The sequence below is a fragment of the Haematobia irritans genome, chromosome 1 (assembly GCF_050003625.1).
Source record: "Haematobia irritans isolate KBUSLIRL chromosome 1, ASM5000362v1, whole genome shotgun sequence".
Classification (NCBI taxonomy): Eukaryota; Metazoa; Arthropoda; class Insecta; order Diptera; family Muscidae; genus Haematobia; species Haematobia irritans.
The window spans coordinates 112,739,115-112,758,362 of record NC_134397.1 but is presented as its reverse complement, the minus strand read 5'-3'; the positions used below and the strand labels follow the sequence as shown (position 1 = coordinate 112,758,362).

The 19,248-nt window shown below is 36.2% G+C and overlaps 2 protein-coding genes across 2 annotated transcripts in view; one reads left to right on the top strand and one right to left on the bottom strand.

Annotated features, from left to right (window-relative positions):
* Positions 1-19,248, bottom strand: part of timeout (circadian regulator timeout) — a 1,081,463-nt gene that overhangs the window by 474,720 nt on the left and 587,495 nt on the right. The gene's annotated exons all lie outside the window — the stretch shown is intronic.
* Positions 1-19,248, top strand: part of 2mit (leucine-rich repeat-containing protein 2mit) — a 250,101-nt gene that overhangs the window by 199,127 nt on the left and 31,726 nt on the right. The window contains exons 5-6 of the mRNA XM_075291453.1: positions 2,454-4,659; positions 16,635-18,542. Of these exons, the coding sequence (XP_075147568.1) occupies positions 2,454-4,659; positions 16,635-18,496 (4,068 nt within the window). The 3' untranslated portion in view covers positions 18,497-18,542. The remainder of the gene's footprint in view (positions 1-2,453; positions 4,660-16,634; positions 18,543-19,248) is intronic.

Below are 19,248 nucleotides of genomic sequence, written 5' to 3'. Positions count from 1 at the left end.
GTATCTGCTACAATTTGGTTTTTTAAACTACTTTTTTGTTTGCTTAAATAGTTTTGGTAATAGATTGCAAAAAAATAATGAAAATTCGATAAATGAAATCTGTTTAGTTTTATAGCGCATAGATTTAAAGATAGTTTGATCCATAAAACTATCTTAATTTTAAAGAAGCAGCTGTTTTGGCTCGGCAAAATCCTTAAACCAAAATTAGAAAAGTTCAAGTAAACTTTTTTGGTAGTGTAGGCTCGATAAATTCAAAAGTACAAAATTACTCATTTAGTGAAATTTCCTTCTCTTCCAAACATATACATTGTTGCCGAAATCAGATACACTTAAAAAAAAAGTACACTAGGATCCAAAGATTTTGACCTTCCCTTAAGGATTTTGGTATTGATTCCGAGCCAAAGATGCGGCTTCTTTAAAATAGACATTTTTTGCCGACCTATCTGGCTTTAAATCTAGGATCGAATTTTCATTCTCCTTTCGCAGTATATTAATAAAGCTATTCACGTACAAACAAATGCCAGTTTAAAAATCCAAATTATAACAGATACTTCAAAGTAAACAGCTATTTCTTAATACCAAAAAAAAAAAATACTTTAAACCGAAGATGCTAAATCCTCAAAAATAAGTCTTAGCCTATATTCGAAGCGTTTTTATCCTAAATTTAAAGATTCAATATTTCAGTTAATTTCCAAAATTTGCGTACTAAATTGAATGAAAAAAAAAAACTTTTGAAGCAAAGATTATAAACATTATTTTAATTAAATTTGCATTCTTTTAAAGAAAATTTTCCTTAATATTTTGTAAATTGCACATCCTCAAATTTAGGTACGCAACCTTGAATATCAGGTAAATATTTTTTTCAGTGTACATAATTTTCGAGTAAATAACAAGATTTTTACAAACATGTTCCATGTTCACCGTCCAAAAATATTATTCTGCTCTTGAAATCTGTTTGGGGTGATCATATCCTCTCTGGTTGTACTAAATGTCAGTTCAAAAATCCGAATAATATCATATTGTTTAAAGTAAAATATGTTTTCTTACTTTAAAAACAAACAAGAAAAAAAACTTGAAAGCTAAGATGCAAAATCCTCAATGTAAGTCTTAGCCTATATTTTAAGCTTTTTTTATCTTTTATCTTTAATCGAAAGATTAATAATCTCACTTAATATAAATATAATTTCTTTAATTAAAAAATGTTTTCCTTTGCCCGAAATAATATTTGCCTTACTTCATAAGGCTTTAACGGAAGGATACAAATGTCAAAGATTAGTTTCCTAAATTTAAAGACAAATATTTTTGAAGCGAAGATTTTTAATTTTTAATTAAAAATTCCTTATATTAAAAAAATTTGTCCTTAATATTGTATAAATTGTTTTTCAGTGCAGAAATTCATCTTTAATATCACCTCTGCAGTTGTCTGTTGAAGTATGTAGCATGATTATGACACATAGACAGAGGGACATTGTGGATATAGCACGATATAGTAAAAATTAAAAATTTAGGGCCAAAAATTTATAACCTAAACGGAAAGATTCGTCAAGCAATTTCCTTTCAACAATATCTTTTTCTTTTCTTTCCTTCCCTTACACCAACTTCCGAGCTATCCTCTCTAGGGCCTAAAAACATCTCAGACATTTTAATGGCTCTTGTTTGTCTTGTCGTCATTCTTTCCAAAAAATAAACAACGCCAAAATAAATAAAGTGGAGACTCAAAGCCATGAATTACTCTTGCATATAAGGGTATACAAAAAGGGGTGGAACCAAAGAAATCTAAATAAAGGGAGGAGTATGTGTTGTTTTTGTTTTTGCGAGGAAGGGAAGGGTGTAGAGAGTTAGAAATTGGGCCAGCACAAATCTTAAGATGGTAATAAGCAAATTCTTTAAACAATGTAAACATGGACTAGACGAATATATGGAGTCCACACAAGGAGATATATGGACCACAACAGACTCCTCAAAAGTAAACAGAAAGAAAAGAACAACAAAAGCCAAAAACAACCAACAGGCATACCAGACGAAGAGGAAATGAAGAAAATATGATTTAGGAATTTCCCCCCATCAAGTATGGTGGTGAGGACAAATAATCTTCACTCCAATGCATTCACTGTGGGTAGATGAAAATCGAAGAAAACGAAAATCTATCACAGATTTTGGCCACCGACTTGGAGGGCAGCTTTAATTAAATTAATGATAAATTTATTTAGCTTCTAAAAGCATTTTTGTTTTCTTTTTCTCGGTATCTATATTGAAGAAGAAGAGGAAATTTTATGAATTATCCGGAAGTCTAGATAAAATTGTATTAAAGTGATATGAAGCCATATGGGTAGGGTGGGTCTTATGTTGCTAAGAGGTAGCTGTGGCATGAAATATGAAATACGGTGACATTGAGAAATTACACTCCCATTTGTATTTTTATGAAATTAATTATTTTCGCAATTATTTTGTAGGTCATTAACTGCGGTGATTTGGACAGCTATCCCTTGTTACAGTACTTGGATTTATCCTTTAGCCATGTGGAAGAAATCGAAGATGATGCTCTGGGTCGTTTGGAAGTTTTGGAGATACTCCTATTGGACCACAATAACCTCAAGAGGATTCCACAAAGTTTACCGGTGGCACTGGAACATCTGTTTTTACAGAACAATGGCATTATGGATATACAGGCTCAATCCTTCCAAGGCCTGAGTAGCTTGAAAACTTTGGACTTGTCTCACAATAAAATTCTCTATTTACCCGATGTGGCATTGCCCAAATTACAAACCCTGAATTTACAATCGGCTGAGATAAGGGGCATAAGCCAGGCCATAGTCCATACCCTGCCCCGACTGAATGAACTCTTTTTGGAGGACAATCCCATAAAATGCTCAGATCTTTTGGGTATAGCCGAATGGGCCAGTACTTGCCGTTTAAGGACAACCAAAGAGGATGACTCCGTAGATAATGCGGACGAAGAAGTGGTAGGAGATGGTGGCTCAACAAGGAGGCGGGAACTGAAACAGCGCTATATGAAAATGTATAACTTTTACGAAAAGTTTGGTGGCAAAGAAAATTGCAAAGGGGAAAATGTAAGTTTACCTCAACCCTTGTGTGCTGCCAAAGCGGCACAACGTCAACAAGGGCTGCAACAGCTGGAAGCAAAGCAAAAGTTCAAGGATTCCAGGGAGAACTTTAATTTCAACTCCATTATGGCGGCAGCTATACCACTTCCCGCAAAGAAAGCTGAGAAAACTTTAACGGCACAACAACATCCCGAAACAGAGACGACAGTTGCAACATTTGGAGATATTGCAGTAACAGCCATTACACCAAATTCTGGAGTGGAAATGTCAGCAATGCAGCAAGGAATCTTAACAACTCCGGCATCCACAATGAACGAAAGAAGTTTGAGGAAAGCCTTAGCATCGTCGGAGGATAAGCCACAGAAACATTTGGCTTTTGCAAATGAAATGAGAACTAAGGAAACGTTTGAGAGTGAAGTCGCAAAAGACCAGTTGTCTGTAACTGGGAGTCAGATTCCAAAAACCTTGCCAACCCCCATATATCAGCAGCAAAGGCGGCATGATAATGCGGGAGTTAAAAAAACATCAGATAGAAGTTTACAAAATGCCAATCTTCCGGAAATATTTAAGCCAAAAATTTTAGAAACTATCATAAAAACAAGGCATGATGAAGATAACAACAAGCAGGCTGGCTCGTTGGAACACCGACAATATGATAAAGGAGTTGTTGCCGACACTATGACAAACGAAACAACAGAGGTGGCAGGAAATAGCCCCCCTACAACATTGCCAACTACACCAGCAACATATGCATCGGCAATAAATTTCCCAAAACCAGAGAAGGCCCCTACCATGTTAATAATAGCCAACAACAAGGCCATGACAAAGCACCCCGCTGCCCAAGACCAACTACATCGACAAGCTGAACATAAAAAAATTAAAATGAAAATTGGCCCAACAACAGAGATTAAATCTTCGGAAAGTACCACCATGGCAGCACCAACGTCATCATGGCAAAAATTCATTCTAACATCTCGGATAACAACAGAAATGCCATATGATACTCCCACAATGGCAGACAATTCAAAAAGAAGCAACATACCTAGCAGCCCTCCAAGTCTTAGTAATAAAGAGTTGCATCATTCAAGTACCACCAACAGCACCAACGACAAAATGATTGTCAACAATGATGGCAGTACCAGAAGAAGTACCACCCTTTCCAACATTCCACACAAAACAGAGGCTATAGAACAAAACGAACAACAGCCCCAGGAACCTACGACAACAACAGCAACTCTTCAAGATTTAGCATCAAATAACCCAGAAAACAATAACACCAACAGCAACAAGGACAATAGCCCCAATCCTCTAAATAAGAAAAACAACAGCAGTATGGTGGCCCATACCAATGGTCAGGACAATAAAACGCTTGTCACATTACACATTACGACGCCAATTACTCCAAACATTGTTCTACATTCAAAGGACATGGATAAGAAACACCCTTCACCACCGAAGCATCAGGATGCTGGCTCCAATAAGCAACAGCATCCATCAGTGCCAACAGAAGCTACACCCACATCACCATCACCACCAGCAACATTAGAACGCAATGATGTCAATGATGCTGAATGCATGCAATCAAATCGAGATGGTAAGTTACTGTTCCCCCTTTCCCACTCCATTTCCAGAAGGATCCATTTAGCAATGTTCTCTTCAAACATTGAGTTTTACTTTTTTGTTGAGGGAGGATGGTGGATTGAATTTGAGGACTCCAAATTTATGTGCTTTTGGGACACTTTGATGGAAAAATAAAAGTCTGTCATGGTCACTCCCCCATTTCAATGGATGGAACGTTAACGCATATCGAATTGATTTTTATTATTGTTGCACTAATGGCATCAGGCAAGTGCATTATGACCTATTTGGTTTAGCTATGATAAAGTGATAGATTGCTGGACTGGTCATGGCGAAATTCTTATTATGTGGTATACGAAACTTGCCCTTTACATTTCGGGATTAGAGAGCACAAATATTAATACTGGAAAACGGTTTTATTGTTTTTCACATTATTCCTCATTAAGATCTATACACTTTTGCATGCCGAAACGCTTTTTCCACTCTGATTGAAATTTTGAATGCATCAACCGCTTCTTCAGGTGTTGAAAAAGTTGATCTCTCAGAGTTTTACTTACGAGAATAGAAAGAAGTCATTCGGTGCCATGTGAAGACCATACGGCGGATGGCCCATCAAATCGATGTTTGAGTTCTCAAAAATGGAGTTATTTGAGCCGATGAGTGAGAGCTCGCATTGTCGTGGTGAAAAGTGATCCGTCTTCGGCGGTTGATTTTCCTGATTTCTTGGAAGACTATTTTTTGTGTTGTGTTAGTGGTACGATTGCGACATACACAGAAAAAAAGTAAACTACATTATGGGAAAAAAGAGCTATCTCGTACGAAAATTGAACTAAATTGTATTCCAAATTTTGAGATTCATTAAATTAAGGAAAATGTTCCGTCATTTTTGGTATTTTTAAGTACCATTTACGAAATGCATCTTTCTCGAAAAGCAAAGAAAGAAAAAATCTTAGGCGCCATTAGGATTACTCCCATTTTAACCACGCTGTAGTTCATTCTTACTATTTTTGAGAAGTGTACGAAAATTTTCTTCTGTTTGTATGTCATTGAAATTTTACAGCCATTTAGTTCATTAAATTTTTGAGACATACTTGGAATAAAGAAAAAATCATTGGGCTTCTCACAAAATTTTAAAAATAAACTGAAACAAAATAAAATTTGTGCAATAAATATAAGTTCAATTTTAGCTTCAGTTTTTCAACAGACTTTTTTTTCTGTGTATGCAGTTTTCCGAAAAAACAGGCAGTCATTTGCTTGGAAGTGCTTCGTACGCAAGTAGCTTTTGTTGGATTTGGTTCACCTTGAAAAATCTGCTGTTCACTTTCGGGCTCATACGAGTAAATCCTGTTACGATGTTCATGCAATATTGAATCCCGCGAATGTCTAGGGTTGCCTGAATTTCACGATAGGTCGATCATATCAGATGGTGCAAAGCATCAATGGTTTCCGAAACAAATAACTATTTTTGGACGACCTTCTCGAAATTCGCCTTTGAATTACGACCTCGGTTGAATTCATTGGTTCTTGACGGGATTTATCGCCTAAAATTCAATTGAGTTCATCGATGACTGTAATTGAGTTAATCAACGTCGAAAGTTGTAACGTTGTAATCGCAATAAAAATTTCACGATTTGTTTCCATTATCTGGGCGAGATAAATTTTTTAAGTTGCTGTAACCAACACAAATAACGTTTGTATGTCAGAAAGGTCTGAATATGTATAACCTCGAAGACGTCAAGCTTAACAATAGAGGTGTGAGTTGGCAGACCTAATCCAGCCATGTGAAAGGCAACCCTCGTAGACATTTGTACGAAATCCATGCTGGAGGGTACATAAAATTCGGCCTGAATGAACTTTCAGCCTTTTACACTTATTGAGTCTTTCCTTCAAGTACGAATAGACTAACATCATTGGTCGATTTGGATAGATTTTCAAAAATTCGAAAGACAATATTGAAGATTAGAAAAAGTCGACATAGAATTTCTTGAACCACTTAAAATGCATCCCAACGCATGATCAAGAAGCATGTTTTCAATAATCCGAGGGCACTCCGGATTAAAAATACCAAAGCGCCCATTGAGTTCATAGCAAAAAAAAAATCTGATACACGAGCAAGCAGCATCTTAGTTTCTGTATTAGTTTGAACATCTCAACGGGTGCGAGCCATGTAATTATACCCTGCTCCACACTGTGGAACAGGGTATTATAAGTTAGTGCATATGTTTGCAACACCCAGAAAAAGACGAGATAGACACATGGTGTCTTTGGCAAAAATGCTCAGGGTGGGCTCCTGAGTCCATATAGCCATGTCCGTCTGTCCGTCTGTCCGTCTGTCCGTGAACACATTTTTGTAATCAAAGTCTAGGTCGCAGTTTAAGTCCAATCGACTTCAAATTTGGCACAAGTATGTGTTTTGGCTCAGAATAGATACCTATTGATTTTGGAAGGAATCGGTTCAGATTTAGATATAGCTCCCATATATATCTTTCGCCCGATATGGACTAATACGGTCCCAGGAGCCAGAGTTTTACCCCAATTTGGTTGAAATTTTGCACTAGGAGTTCAATTAGTGGTGTAGTCTAGTGTGCCAAATTTTATTGAGATCGGTTCAGATTTAGATATAGCTCCCATATATAGCTTTCGCCCGATTTACACTCATATGACCACAGAGGCCAATTTTTTGCTCCGATTTAGTTGAAATTTTGCACAGGGAGTAGGATTAGCATTGTAGCTATGCGTGCCAAATTTGGTTGAAATCGGTTCAGATTTAGATATAGCTCCCATATATAGCTTTCGCCCGATTTACACTCATATGACCACAGAGACCAATTTTTTGCTCCGATTTATTTGAAATTTTGCACAGGAAGTAGAATTAGCATTGTAGCTATGCGTGCCAAATTTGGTTGAAATCGGTTCAGATTTATATATAGCTCCCATATATAGCTTTCGCCCGATTTACACATATATGACCACAGAGGCCAATTTTTTGCTCCGATTTAGTTGAAATTTTGCACAAGGAGTAGAATTAGCATTGTAGCTATGCGTGCCGCGTGAAATCGGTTCAGATTTAGATATATCTCCCATATATAGCTTTCACCCGATTTACACTCATATGACCACAGAGGCCAATTTTTAACTCCGATTTAGTTGAAATTTTGCACAGGTAGTAGAATTAGTATTGTAGCTATGCGTGCCAAATTTGGTTGAAATCGGTTCAGATTTAGATATAGCTCCAATATATAGCTTTCGGCCGATTTACACTCATATGACAACAGAGGCAAATTTTTTGCTCCGATTTAGTTGAAATTTTGCACAGGGAGTAGAATTAGCATTGTTGCTATGCGTGCCAAATTTGGTTGAAATCGGTTCAGATTTAGATATAGCTCCCATATATATGTTTTTCTGATTTCGACAAAAATGGTCAAAATACCAACATTTTCCTTGTAAAATCGCCACTGCTTAGTCGAAAAGTTGTAAAAATGACTCTAATTTTCCTAAACTTCTAATACATATATATCTAGCGATAAATCATAAATAAAATTTTTTGAAGTTTCCTTTAAATTGCTTCAGATTTAAACGTTTCCCATATTTTTTTTACTAACATTGTGTTCCACCCTAGTGCATTAGCCGACATAAATTTTGAGTCTATAGATTTTGTAGAAGTCTATCAAATTCTGTCCAGAACGAGTGATTTGGAACAAACCTTTATATATAACCCCCAATACATTTGACGGATGTGATATGGTATCGAAAGTTTAGATTTACAAAGTGGTGCAGGGTATAATATAGTCGGCCCCGCCCGACTTTAGACTTTCTTACTTGTTTTATAGTATAATAAATGGTAAATCTGTGACCAACTTTGTAATATAGCTTTGAAAATTTTTAATCAGAAATTTTCTTCCAAATAGTCCCATACGGATCGAACATCGTATAGATCGATTAAGACAGAAGTTCAACATATATAACTCAATTACTGAGGAGTATACATACCTGATAAAATTGTAGAGCAGATTACAGTGAATTATGGAAAGAAAGAAGAAAAACATACATTAGAAAGCAATAAAATTTGATATTAGATATCCAATTTACTTAACAAAACAAAAAAAACAAGTATATACAGCACTAAGTTCGGCCGGGCCGAATCTTAAATACCCACCACCATGAACCAAATATTAGGGTTTCCTTTGAAATTTCAGGAGGGCTTGAGGACTTGAGGTCACTTCCCGAAGATAAATTTAAAGATTTCACCTATGAGGACTATATCGGATTCTGGATTTATAAGAACCATTTTTGTTTGAGTATTAGAGGAATCATTAACATCTCTTGTAAGTGTGCAAGAAAATTACAAAAAAAACGTCTTGATTTGAAATCTTAAATCTGTAGAAGTAAAATCTGGAAATTTTACATTGAGTTTCAAGCAATTTTCATGATCAGTGCGCTTTCTACACACTCAAGAATTGAAGTCGGTCTATATGGAGGCATTACCAAATGGACCGATAAAAACTTAATCCGATACACGTTTTTGTGAGCCTAAAATACCAGAATATTTACAATTTCAGGCAAATCAGATAAAAACTACGGTTTCTAGAACTCCAAGGAGTTAAATCGGGAGATCGTTCTTATGGAGGCTATACTAAAATATGGACCGATACTCACCGTTTTCGGCACACCTCTTTATGACCCGAAAATACCTCTAGATTTCCAATTTCAGGCAAATAGGATAAAAACTTCGGATTCTAGAAGCCCAAGAAGTAAAATCGGTCTATATGGGGGATATACCAAAATATGGACCGATACTCACCATTTTCGGCACACCTCTTTATGGTCTTAAAATACCTCTAGATTTCCAATTTCAGACAAATTGGATAAAAACTACGGTTTCTATAAGCCCAAGACCCCAAATCGGGAGGTCGTTTTATGGGGACCATAACAAAACATGGACCGATACCCACAATTTTTGGCACACGTATTTGTGGTCCTACAATACCTCTAGATTTCCAATTTCAGGTAAATTGAATAAAAACTGCGGTTTCTATAAGCCCAAGAAGTAAAATCGGGAGATCGGTCTATATGGGGGCTATACCAAACTATGGACCGATACTCACCATTTTTGGCATACCTCTTTATAGTCATAAAATACCTCTAGATTTCAAATTTCAGGCAAATTGGATAAAAACTACGATTTCTATAAGCCCAAGACCCCAAATCGGGAGGTCTATTTATATGGGGACTATATCAAAACCTGGACCGATATAGCCCATTTTTGAACTTAACCTGCCTGCAGACAAAAGACGAGTTTGTGCAAAATTTCAGCACGATTGCTTCATTATTGAAGACTGTAGCGTGATTACAATAGACAGACAGGCGGACAGACGGACATCGTTATATCGTCTTAGAATTTCTCCCTGATCAAGAATATATATACTTTATATAGTCGGAAATCGATATTTCGATGTGTTACAAACGGAATGACAAACTTATTATACCCCCGTCACCATTCTATGGTGGTGGGTATAATAAATAAATAAATAAAACAAATGACAAAGTAAAGATGCCGAAATTTATCTTCCTATTTGTAATTGAGGGTTTTTTACCTCCAAAAACGTTGGTATCACTTTCTATATCCTTAGGATTACGTTACGTTTAAGTGGAAGCCCGCTTTTCCTCAGGATCACTTAGACTATTCAGTCCACTGTGATACCACATTAACTAAAAATACCTATTACATATAGGCACATCCAAATTTTATCGTTGAAGCCCCCAAATTTTTTGTTCTACCATCTACGCTAATTGTTCCAAAACCCAGCAAAGAGTATATAAAAGAAAAATTGGCGAAAATTATCTTCCAAGGCATAACTTCGAAAGCAATGCAAAGGAACTGAAAGCAGAAAACAGTTGGAGACGACAGAAATTTGTACTATTACTAGACAACAATTTAGGAAGCTAACTCATTTTTTTGTTTACTGGGAAACTGGTGCTTAGCTTACTTATTTTCCTACGCATCAAGGCAACTCATGTACACGGATGAAACAGAGTGTTTATGCCCTTCAGCACTACTGTGGTAAGATTGTGTCTTTGCACTCAAAATAATATTGTCGTGTGGCCAAAGATTTCATGTCCTTAAAATACGAATGCAAATTTTGCTTAGCATAGAAGACGCATTTCTATAACATAAAGTTTATTTCCTTGTCCAAAAGTGGATAAACTTTTCAATGAAGTCGTACTGTCCTATAATTAAGTGATTTGACTTTAATATGGGTATCATAACATGAAAGAAACATTTTTTGGGATTGACTTTAATAATTCAGAAAAATTTTTTAAAATTAATGAAATTGTCTTTAAATTTGTTGTATTTTTGCATCTTGACTATAAAGCAAAAAATCGTTCAAAAAAAGGACATGTTTCTCAACACTTTATTTTAAAGACGTTTTTTACTTGAAACATAGCATAAATTCTACCAGAAGTCGAGTCGGAATTTGGAAAATAAAGTTGTCGTTAACTCGTTTTTAAGGGACTTTGATGGAATATGAAGAAAAAAAAAACTGAAAAAAAACGAAAAATTAAAATTTGCTTCCTAGAAGCAAGTACACAAAACCCAAATTTAAAAGAGAATTGTGTTTTAAAAGTATCCTTACTAGTATTCTCCGCTTCTTTGGCTCGGAATCAATACCAAAATTGTTAAAATAAAGACAAAATCTTTGGAACCGGGCATGCTTTTTTTCAGTGTGACGATACCATCAGTTTGAAGCCTTACACGGCTTGTAAAACATTCGGATATAATTTGAAGAAGATCGGTTAATTTTAGAATAATTTGCTACCAATACAGCTGATGGTATCGTCAAGTATGCCAAATTTGGTTGAAATCGGTTCAGATTTAGATATAGTTCCCATATATCTTATGCCCGATATACACTCATATGACCACCGCAGACCAAAGATTCATTCCGATTTACTTGAAATACTGCACTAAGAGTAGAATTAACATTAATAGAAGTGTACAAAATTTTGTCCAAATCGCTTCAGATTTAAATACATCAATAAATTTGATGGACTTGAAATGACACCAAAAATTTTGGTCTACGCGGTGGTGAAAGGTATAATACAGTCGACACCGCCCAACTTAAGACTTTACGTACTTGTTATACCCACCACCAGAATGGTGACGGGGGTATAATAAGTTTGTCATTCCGTTTGTAACACATCGAATTATCGATTTCCGACTATATAAAGTAGACAGACAGACAGACGGGCATCGTTATATCGTCTTAGAATTTCTCCCTGACCAAGAATATATAATCAGGGAGAAATTCTAAGACGATATAACGATGTCCGTCTGTCTGTCTGTCTGGCTGTCTGTCTGTTGTAATCACGCTACAGTCTTCAATAATAAAGCAATCGTGCTGAAATTTTGCACAAACTCGTCTTTTGTCTGCAGACAGGTCAAGTTCGAAGATGGGCTATATAAACCGACCTCCCGATTTGGGGTCTTGGGCTTATAGAAATCGCAGTTTTTATTCAATTTACCTGAAATTGGAAATCTAGAGGTATTGTAGGACCACAAAGACGTGTGCCAAAAATTGTGAGTATCGGTCCATGTTTTGGTATGGCCCCCATATAAAACGACCTCCCGATTTGGGGTCTTGGGCTTATAGAAACCGTAGTTTTTATCCAATTTGTCTGAAATTGGAAATCTAGAGGTATTTTAGGACCATAAAGAGGTGTGCTGAAAATGGTGAGTATCGGTCCATATTTTGGTATAGCCCCCATATAGACCGATTTCCCGATTTTACTTCTTGGGCTTCTAGAATCCGAAGTTTTTATCCTATTTGCCTGAAATTGGAAATCTAGAGGTATTTTCGGGTCATAAAGAGGTGTGCCGAAAACGGCGAGTATCGGTCCATATTTTAGTATCGCCCCCATAAGAACGATCTCCCAATTTAACTCCTTGGGTTTCTAGAAACCGTAGTTCTTATCTGATTTGCCTGAAATTGTAAATATTTTGGTATTTTAGGCTCACAAAAACGTGTATCGGATTAAGTTTTTATCGGTCCTTTTGGTAATGCCTCCATATAGACCGACTTCACTTCTTGAGGATATAGAAGGCGCACTGATCATGAAAATTGCTTGAAACTCAATGTAAAATTTCCAGATTTTACTTCTCGGATGAAAATCTACAGATTTAAGATTTCAAATCAAGAGGTTATTTTATAATTTTCTTGCACACTTACAAGAGATGTTAATGATTCCTCTAAAACTCAAACAAAAATGGTTCTTATAAATCCAGAATCTGATATAGTCCTCATAGGTGAAATCTTTAAATTTATCTTCGGGAAGTGTGCTCAAGTCCTCAAGCCCTCCTGAAATTTCAAAGGAAACCCTAATATTAGGTTCATGGTGGTGGGTATTTAAGATTCGGCCGAACTTACTGCTGTATATACTTGTTTTATTTCTTATCATTGCCTTCTAAATTGCAAGTTAGTCCATATGGAGTCTATGTTAAATAAAAAGGCGGATTAAATACCTATGTAAGCCTCCTTAGTTTTTTTGATTGGTTTATGCAGAGGAGTTTATAAATAATTTTGAACCGAATTTTCAAATGGTAAATAGACGGCCAAATTTCAACCGTATAGGGGCTATATGTAATTATGAACCTACATGGACCATTTTTTGCAAGGTTCTAAGACTGCACATCAGAGATGGGCTGTATTAAACTTTTTCAGGTTTGCGACTGTCACAAACGTGTAAACGTTGAAAACGTCACATACGCGTTGTAAATGTAGAAAAAGTAGCAAACGCCGCAAACTGAAAATACTTCAGTCGCTTCAGCTACACCCTCAAAAAAAATCGATACTTTAACATAAGTTCCAAACATATTTTGCAGGAAGCACATATATTATTGGATACTGCCGAAATATTAATATGTTTGTTTTATGCAAACACATTATATGTTTTGAAGCATTTTGAGTCCAAAAATATTATATGTTCCGAAGAATTTTCCCAAAGAAGATTGTTTTGCCTTTTACTTTTCTTTAAAAATTCGTTTTAAAGAAACTAAACTTTTTCAATTTTACACCTCGTACGTTCCGATTTCTTTTAGCGAACCAAGAAAATATGCCAAAATGCACATAATGCCAAAATGATAAACGAAACACATGTCCACAAGTTTTTTTTTTCAATGTCTTTTCTCTTTGTTCCGAATGCCTATTCTCTTTACTCCGAATACACATTCTGATATTCAAATGAAATAAAATTATACTTATGTTAAGCATATCAAATTTTTGGTCTTATCATAAAACAGTTTTCCGAAACAACACACAAGCGGTTTTACAGAAATTGCTCTCTTTTGATTCTTTCGCTGTGTTATGTTGAAATCTTTCGCCAACTCTCCCGGTTTCCATCTCTATTTCTTTCTCTATACTCTCTCTGTCGCTTTGAATAAAATATCAGAACATATATATGTTTACTCGAAATTTGTAAATTTATATATGTTTACATTCACACATATTATTTTTATGAAACATTCGTACACCAAACATAATATATTTTAACATATTAACATACGTGACCCAAACATTTAATGTTAGTTTAGGAACATTACATGTTTGCACTTAAATATATTGTGTTTAAAAATTGTGTCCGAAACACATTTTGTTTACTTCGGAACATATGAAAAACATATTTTTGTAACAGTGTAGGAAGCGAATGCTATCCAAGATGATGATATGTGCGAAGAAATTTCAGTTCTCAGGAATGTTCAAAAAATTATTAACGAGTTTAAGAAACTTGAGAATAGAGTTATTTCCATTGGAGACTCTAAGCCAAAATTACTATGAACTACTCGATGGTGCAGTAAACGTGATGGCCGGTACTCGTTTATTGTTAACCTTTCACAAATTTCTGCAGAAACTGGAAGGAAGGAAAACTACTTAAGTCTTGCATAAGTGAATTGCTGTTTAGAGAGAATTGTATAAAATCACTTTTTGGCTTATTTCCATGCTTATTAAAAATTTCCAAAATTGTAGCTAGTCATTCGCTGATGCAACTAAAGCTTGGATGGACATTATGGGTGGTCCAAACCATGAATAGTTTGAAGTTGCGAATGAGAGATGTAAAACTAGTAGAGGTTTGAATAAATGCAATATAAAGCATTTTTTCTATCCTTTTTATCGGGGAACCTATCGCAATTAAATTAAAAAGTATTCACAATTACTTTAATTAGGTTTTCTACATTAGGTTTACGACTTGTGCGACATACGTATTATACCGTCGTAAACGTATGTCACAAAAGTCACAGTTTGAGACAAGCAATACTCTCAAAATGAGGGAAAATTTTAACTGAACTGTATTACAAACGCAGGTGCCATGCCAATTTCACAAAAATAAGTAAACATTTTTCGCCAAATTCAAGAAAATTTCTTAGACATAATTATTGTTTTTCATTGTTTAAAGGAAATTTCGTAGAAAGGAAGAGATTGAAAAAATGTCTTTAGTACCATACGAAGTTCATGATGGACGCAATAATGTTTAAATTCAAGGAAACACAATAACTCCATGAATTTAAATTAATTAAATTGGGTTTAGTGCCATATAGGATACACTTTTTTAAGTGTGCTAACCATTGTATCATTGCTCCCTGATTTGATATATTGAAGATCTTTATCTCATTCACTAATATTGTTTGAAAAATTTTTAAAAAAATATAAAACATTCTCTTGGTTTTTCTTGACCCATTGCACCTGCATACCAGTGCACCTTAAGACCTTCCCTGACCTAACCTTAGCTAATGTTCAAATAGAAATATAATGAAGACATGCTAGGTTGCTTTCATTATTTTGCTGTTCTTCTTCTATATGGTTTTTTTTATCGACTCCAATACAATATTCCAATCAACATCAATGTCTTTTCTTACATGTTTGCTTTTGTTTTCCTTTCAAATTCATAGATTTCGACAATAACGTTTATTCAAAACCCGAAAACAATTTCCTTTAATAACAACAAGTTAGACATTCTCCTAATTCCCCAAACAAATTGAACAAAACACCAGAACAAAGATCATTTTCTGGAAAATTTATTAAAATAGCTTATCCACCTAGACAAATGCAAACAAACAATATGGCTAGATTCCAATCTATTTTTGGCCATTTTAGCAACTACGTGCTTAGATTTTATTACAGACATACCCATCAATATGATCCCACCACATAAAGGGAAATTTTCAATTCCCTTAGACAAAGAAGAACCAAAAAACAGCAACAACGAAATTGTCGAAGAATGGAAAAAAGATAATTTTCTGGTGAATGCACTGGCCCAGTTTGGCCAATGTAGGAGAGGGCAGAAGAAGAAGTAGGAGAGGGCATTGGCAGCCTCACAAAAAGACAGAAAATTTTGTAGTATGAAAACTAGAATTTCAATGTTCATGCATAATGATTTCATGCCACATCATTGAATCTTATACGGGGGCCATAGGAGCTTAGTTGAACTCATTTATTGCTTCTCCTAGAGGCCAGTGACAGTTTAAAGAGAGAGAAAGAAAACAAGCAACTAGCAAACTAAAATCTAATCTTAAAAATGCAAATAACATAAAAATCCTGCAATAACTACACGCCCTGCCTCAGGGCCCTCTTGGAATTCCTAAAGTACATTTTTTGGTCTCGGCTGCATGCATACAATGGACCAAGAACTCTCTATAAGCCATCTAATAAAAATCTCGACAGTCATTTCAATGACAATTTACAACCACTAGGAGAGAGGGACAGAGATAGATGCAGTGTGGAAAGTTTATTGGGTCTTTAGCATAGACCAATAACCGCATGCATTCAACCGAGTAAACACAAACAAACCAATGGATGTGAAAACAGGCAAAAAGCGAGGAAATTTTCATAAAGTAATTTTTTTTTTCATCTCTAAAATAAATGTAAATTAAAATTTTTATGATTTCTACAAAAATTAATATTTTTGTTCGTTTTGATTCTTTCCCCCCAAAAAAAACAGGATGTACTTCTGCCAGACCACAAAGACAAGACAAGGAAAATGTCATTGGGCCGATGCCAAATGCTGAGAAGGAGATGACAATGACAGCAATACCAACAATCTTCACAACAAATCCAATGCTACTCAATGCAGACTCTACCACAAAATCAACAACAGCAGTAGAAGCAGCATCAGCATCAGCTGAAACAACATCATCGACAACCTCAACTATTGCTGCTTTTGCCGCTGGTGCTCGTGCACTACACAAGCACGAGCCTCTCCAATTGCACATCAAAGACCGACACTTGATAGGCACACCATTGCTAATGCATAAAGGCGACAATCTCATGGTGGCCACTGATGAACTCATAAAGGCCAACCCACAGGACAACAATGCCAAAAGACAACATCAGCAGCTGCAGCAGCCAACTACTGTCCCAGCAACAGGACCACAAACGGATGTTGTTGATGAAGCCAAAAATAAGCCAAGAATTTTGGAAAAAAGCCAAACGACAAAAACTCCCTTCCCAACAACATCTCCTAAGATAGGTGATTTAACTCTTCCACAGCCACAGCAGCAACACAATCGCCAAGAGCCATACGAGCATAAAGGCGAGACCCTAAAGACAAAGGCTTACACATCACTGCCATATGCCAAGAAGGCCCACGAAGATGAGAAAACAAAGAAACCCTCATTGATTATGAAGAAAATGACCATTGTTACCAAACAGCATGAGATAACAGGGAGCAGCAGCAGCAGCAGCAGTACAATAACACATTCGCCCCAGGAATCTGGAGAATTTGGTTTAAATGAAGTCCATCGCCAGCAGAAGGAAACACATCACTACCAAGAGCTTCGACCATTGCATGGCTCAAATGAGAAAGGGGGAACCTCATCGCCTTCGCCAAGTCATCTGAAACACAGCACTGTCAATACGCCCATAACCAAAGAGGCCCATTTGGTGCAGGAACCCCAAACATTTCAGCATGAACATGAACTTTTAATGCAGCAGATACTTCACGACGAGCAACAGCAGCAACATGAAAAGGCCTCGCAGTCAGAACAGTGGTCGGATTTGCGTAGGACCACCAATAAGGAAAATCATCCGGGTTTAATAGTTCTTGTGTCATCGGGTCTCTTTGTGGTTCTACTGCTAGGTCTAATGCATGTCTATCGTTGTGATGTCCCTTGGCGTCGCAATTCTCCGGCTCATCATTTACGGCCTCATCAGCGCCATCACAGCTCGTTGGATGATGATGTCCATAGTTTCCTGAGCTACAGTGAGGGCATGCAGAAATGGCATCACAGTACACGTCAAGAGGCTCCCTACAGTTCTCCACTCCACAATCTTCATGTGAGGGAATTGCAAAAAACCTCAGCCATAGAAAAGCCAGCCACATTCAAGACCGCAGCCTCTTATGCGGCGACATCTGCCAATTGCAATCGTAATCATATTCTTCCACGTACCAATTCCCAATCATCCAATACCACAACAAGGACAACATCACCCTCGTCATCGGCCATTTTGGATGATGAGACTTTCTACATTGAAATGACACCACCTGTAGGGCAGTTTGCTCAAGCCTTACAATCAGAACTTTTACCCATGGAACTATTGAATATGGCCCCCATCAAATCCAGCTCTGAAATAAAAGAGTCTTGCACAGATTCTCAGACCTGCCTGGAGGATGATTATCTCGATTATGCAACTTCGAGTCGAACACATCATACAACACCCTACAAGCCAACCACAACGTCCACGACGATGTCATTATCAGGATCGCGTAACGATGAGCTCTTATCATCGACGTCAGGAGGATCTTCATCTACGTTCAATAGCCAAAAACCGCTGTACACCTCCCGGAAGTTTGGTTTATGGTGACAAACATTGTTGCAGCGTCAACAACACTATGCACCATTTCAATAAGGTAAATTACTCCTCTCTTTCCCTTCAGTAGCAATCAAGGATATGAAAGCGAAGAAGAATGAGAATGGTTGATACCGCACTCTCTTAAGATATAGAACCGTTTCCCATAAGCAAGTATTTAGTTTTAAATTTTAAGACATACAAATGGACTAAATATAACAAACCCAAAGTAGTGAATAAAGAATTAAATTGAAGTAACAAAATTATGGTTTTTAACTAAGACTTTTTTTTGTGTGGGGAAAGGCAAATTGGCTAGAAGTCTTTTCCTACGGCAATTAGGATATCACATGTGGTATGGCGAAGTTGGCTTTCTCTGACAAACTAAAGGCCTTAAACCTAAATTGTATTGACTCTATGGCACTACCAACGTAAGCAATGATGATTAAGAATTTAAGCAATATCAAATATTTCCGTACGATGTACACAACAAAATAGAAAATATTTCTTCTTCTAAGTCTAAGAAAACATTTCTAGATTTAAGTATAGAAATTTTTAGCATGGATTAGCCATATTTAATATTTTTAAGAAACCAAATACTTATCTGGGCTATTTTTAAATAAGCCATATAATTTTCGCATTAATCCCGAAGTCGTTTAATGTCATTGTATGACATTATTTAATGTCATCATTTGATGGAACGTTTTACCAATAGTCCAATAATTGTATTGTAGATCGTCCAATAAAGGGACTGATGAGGATGTGGGAAT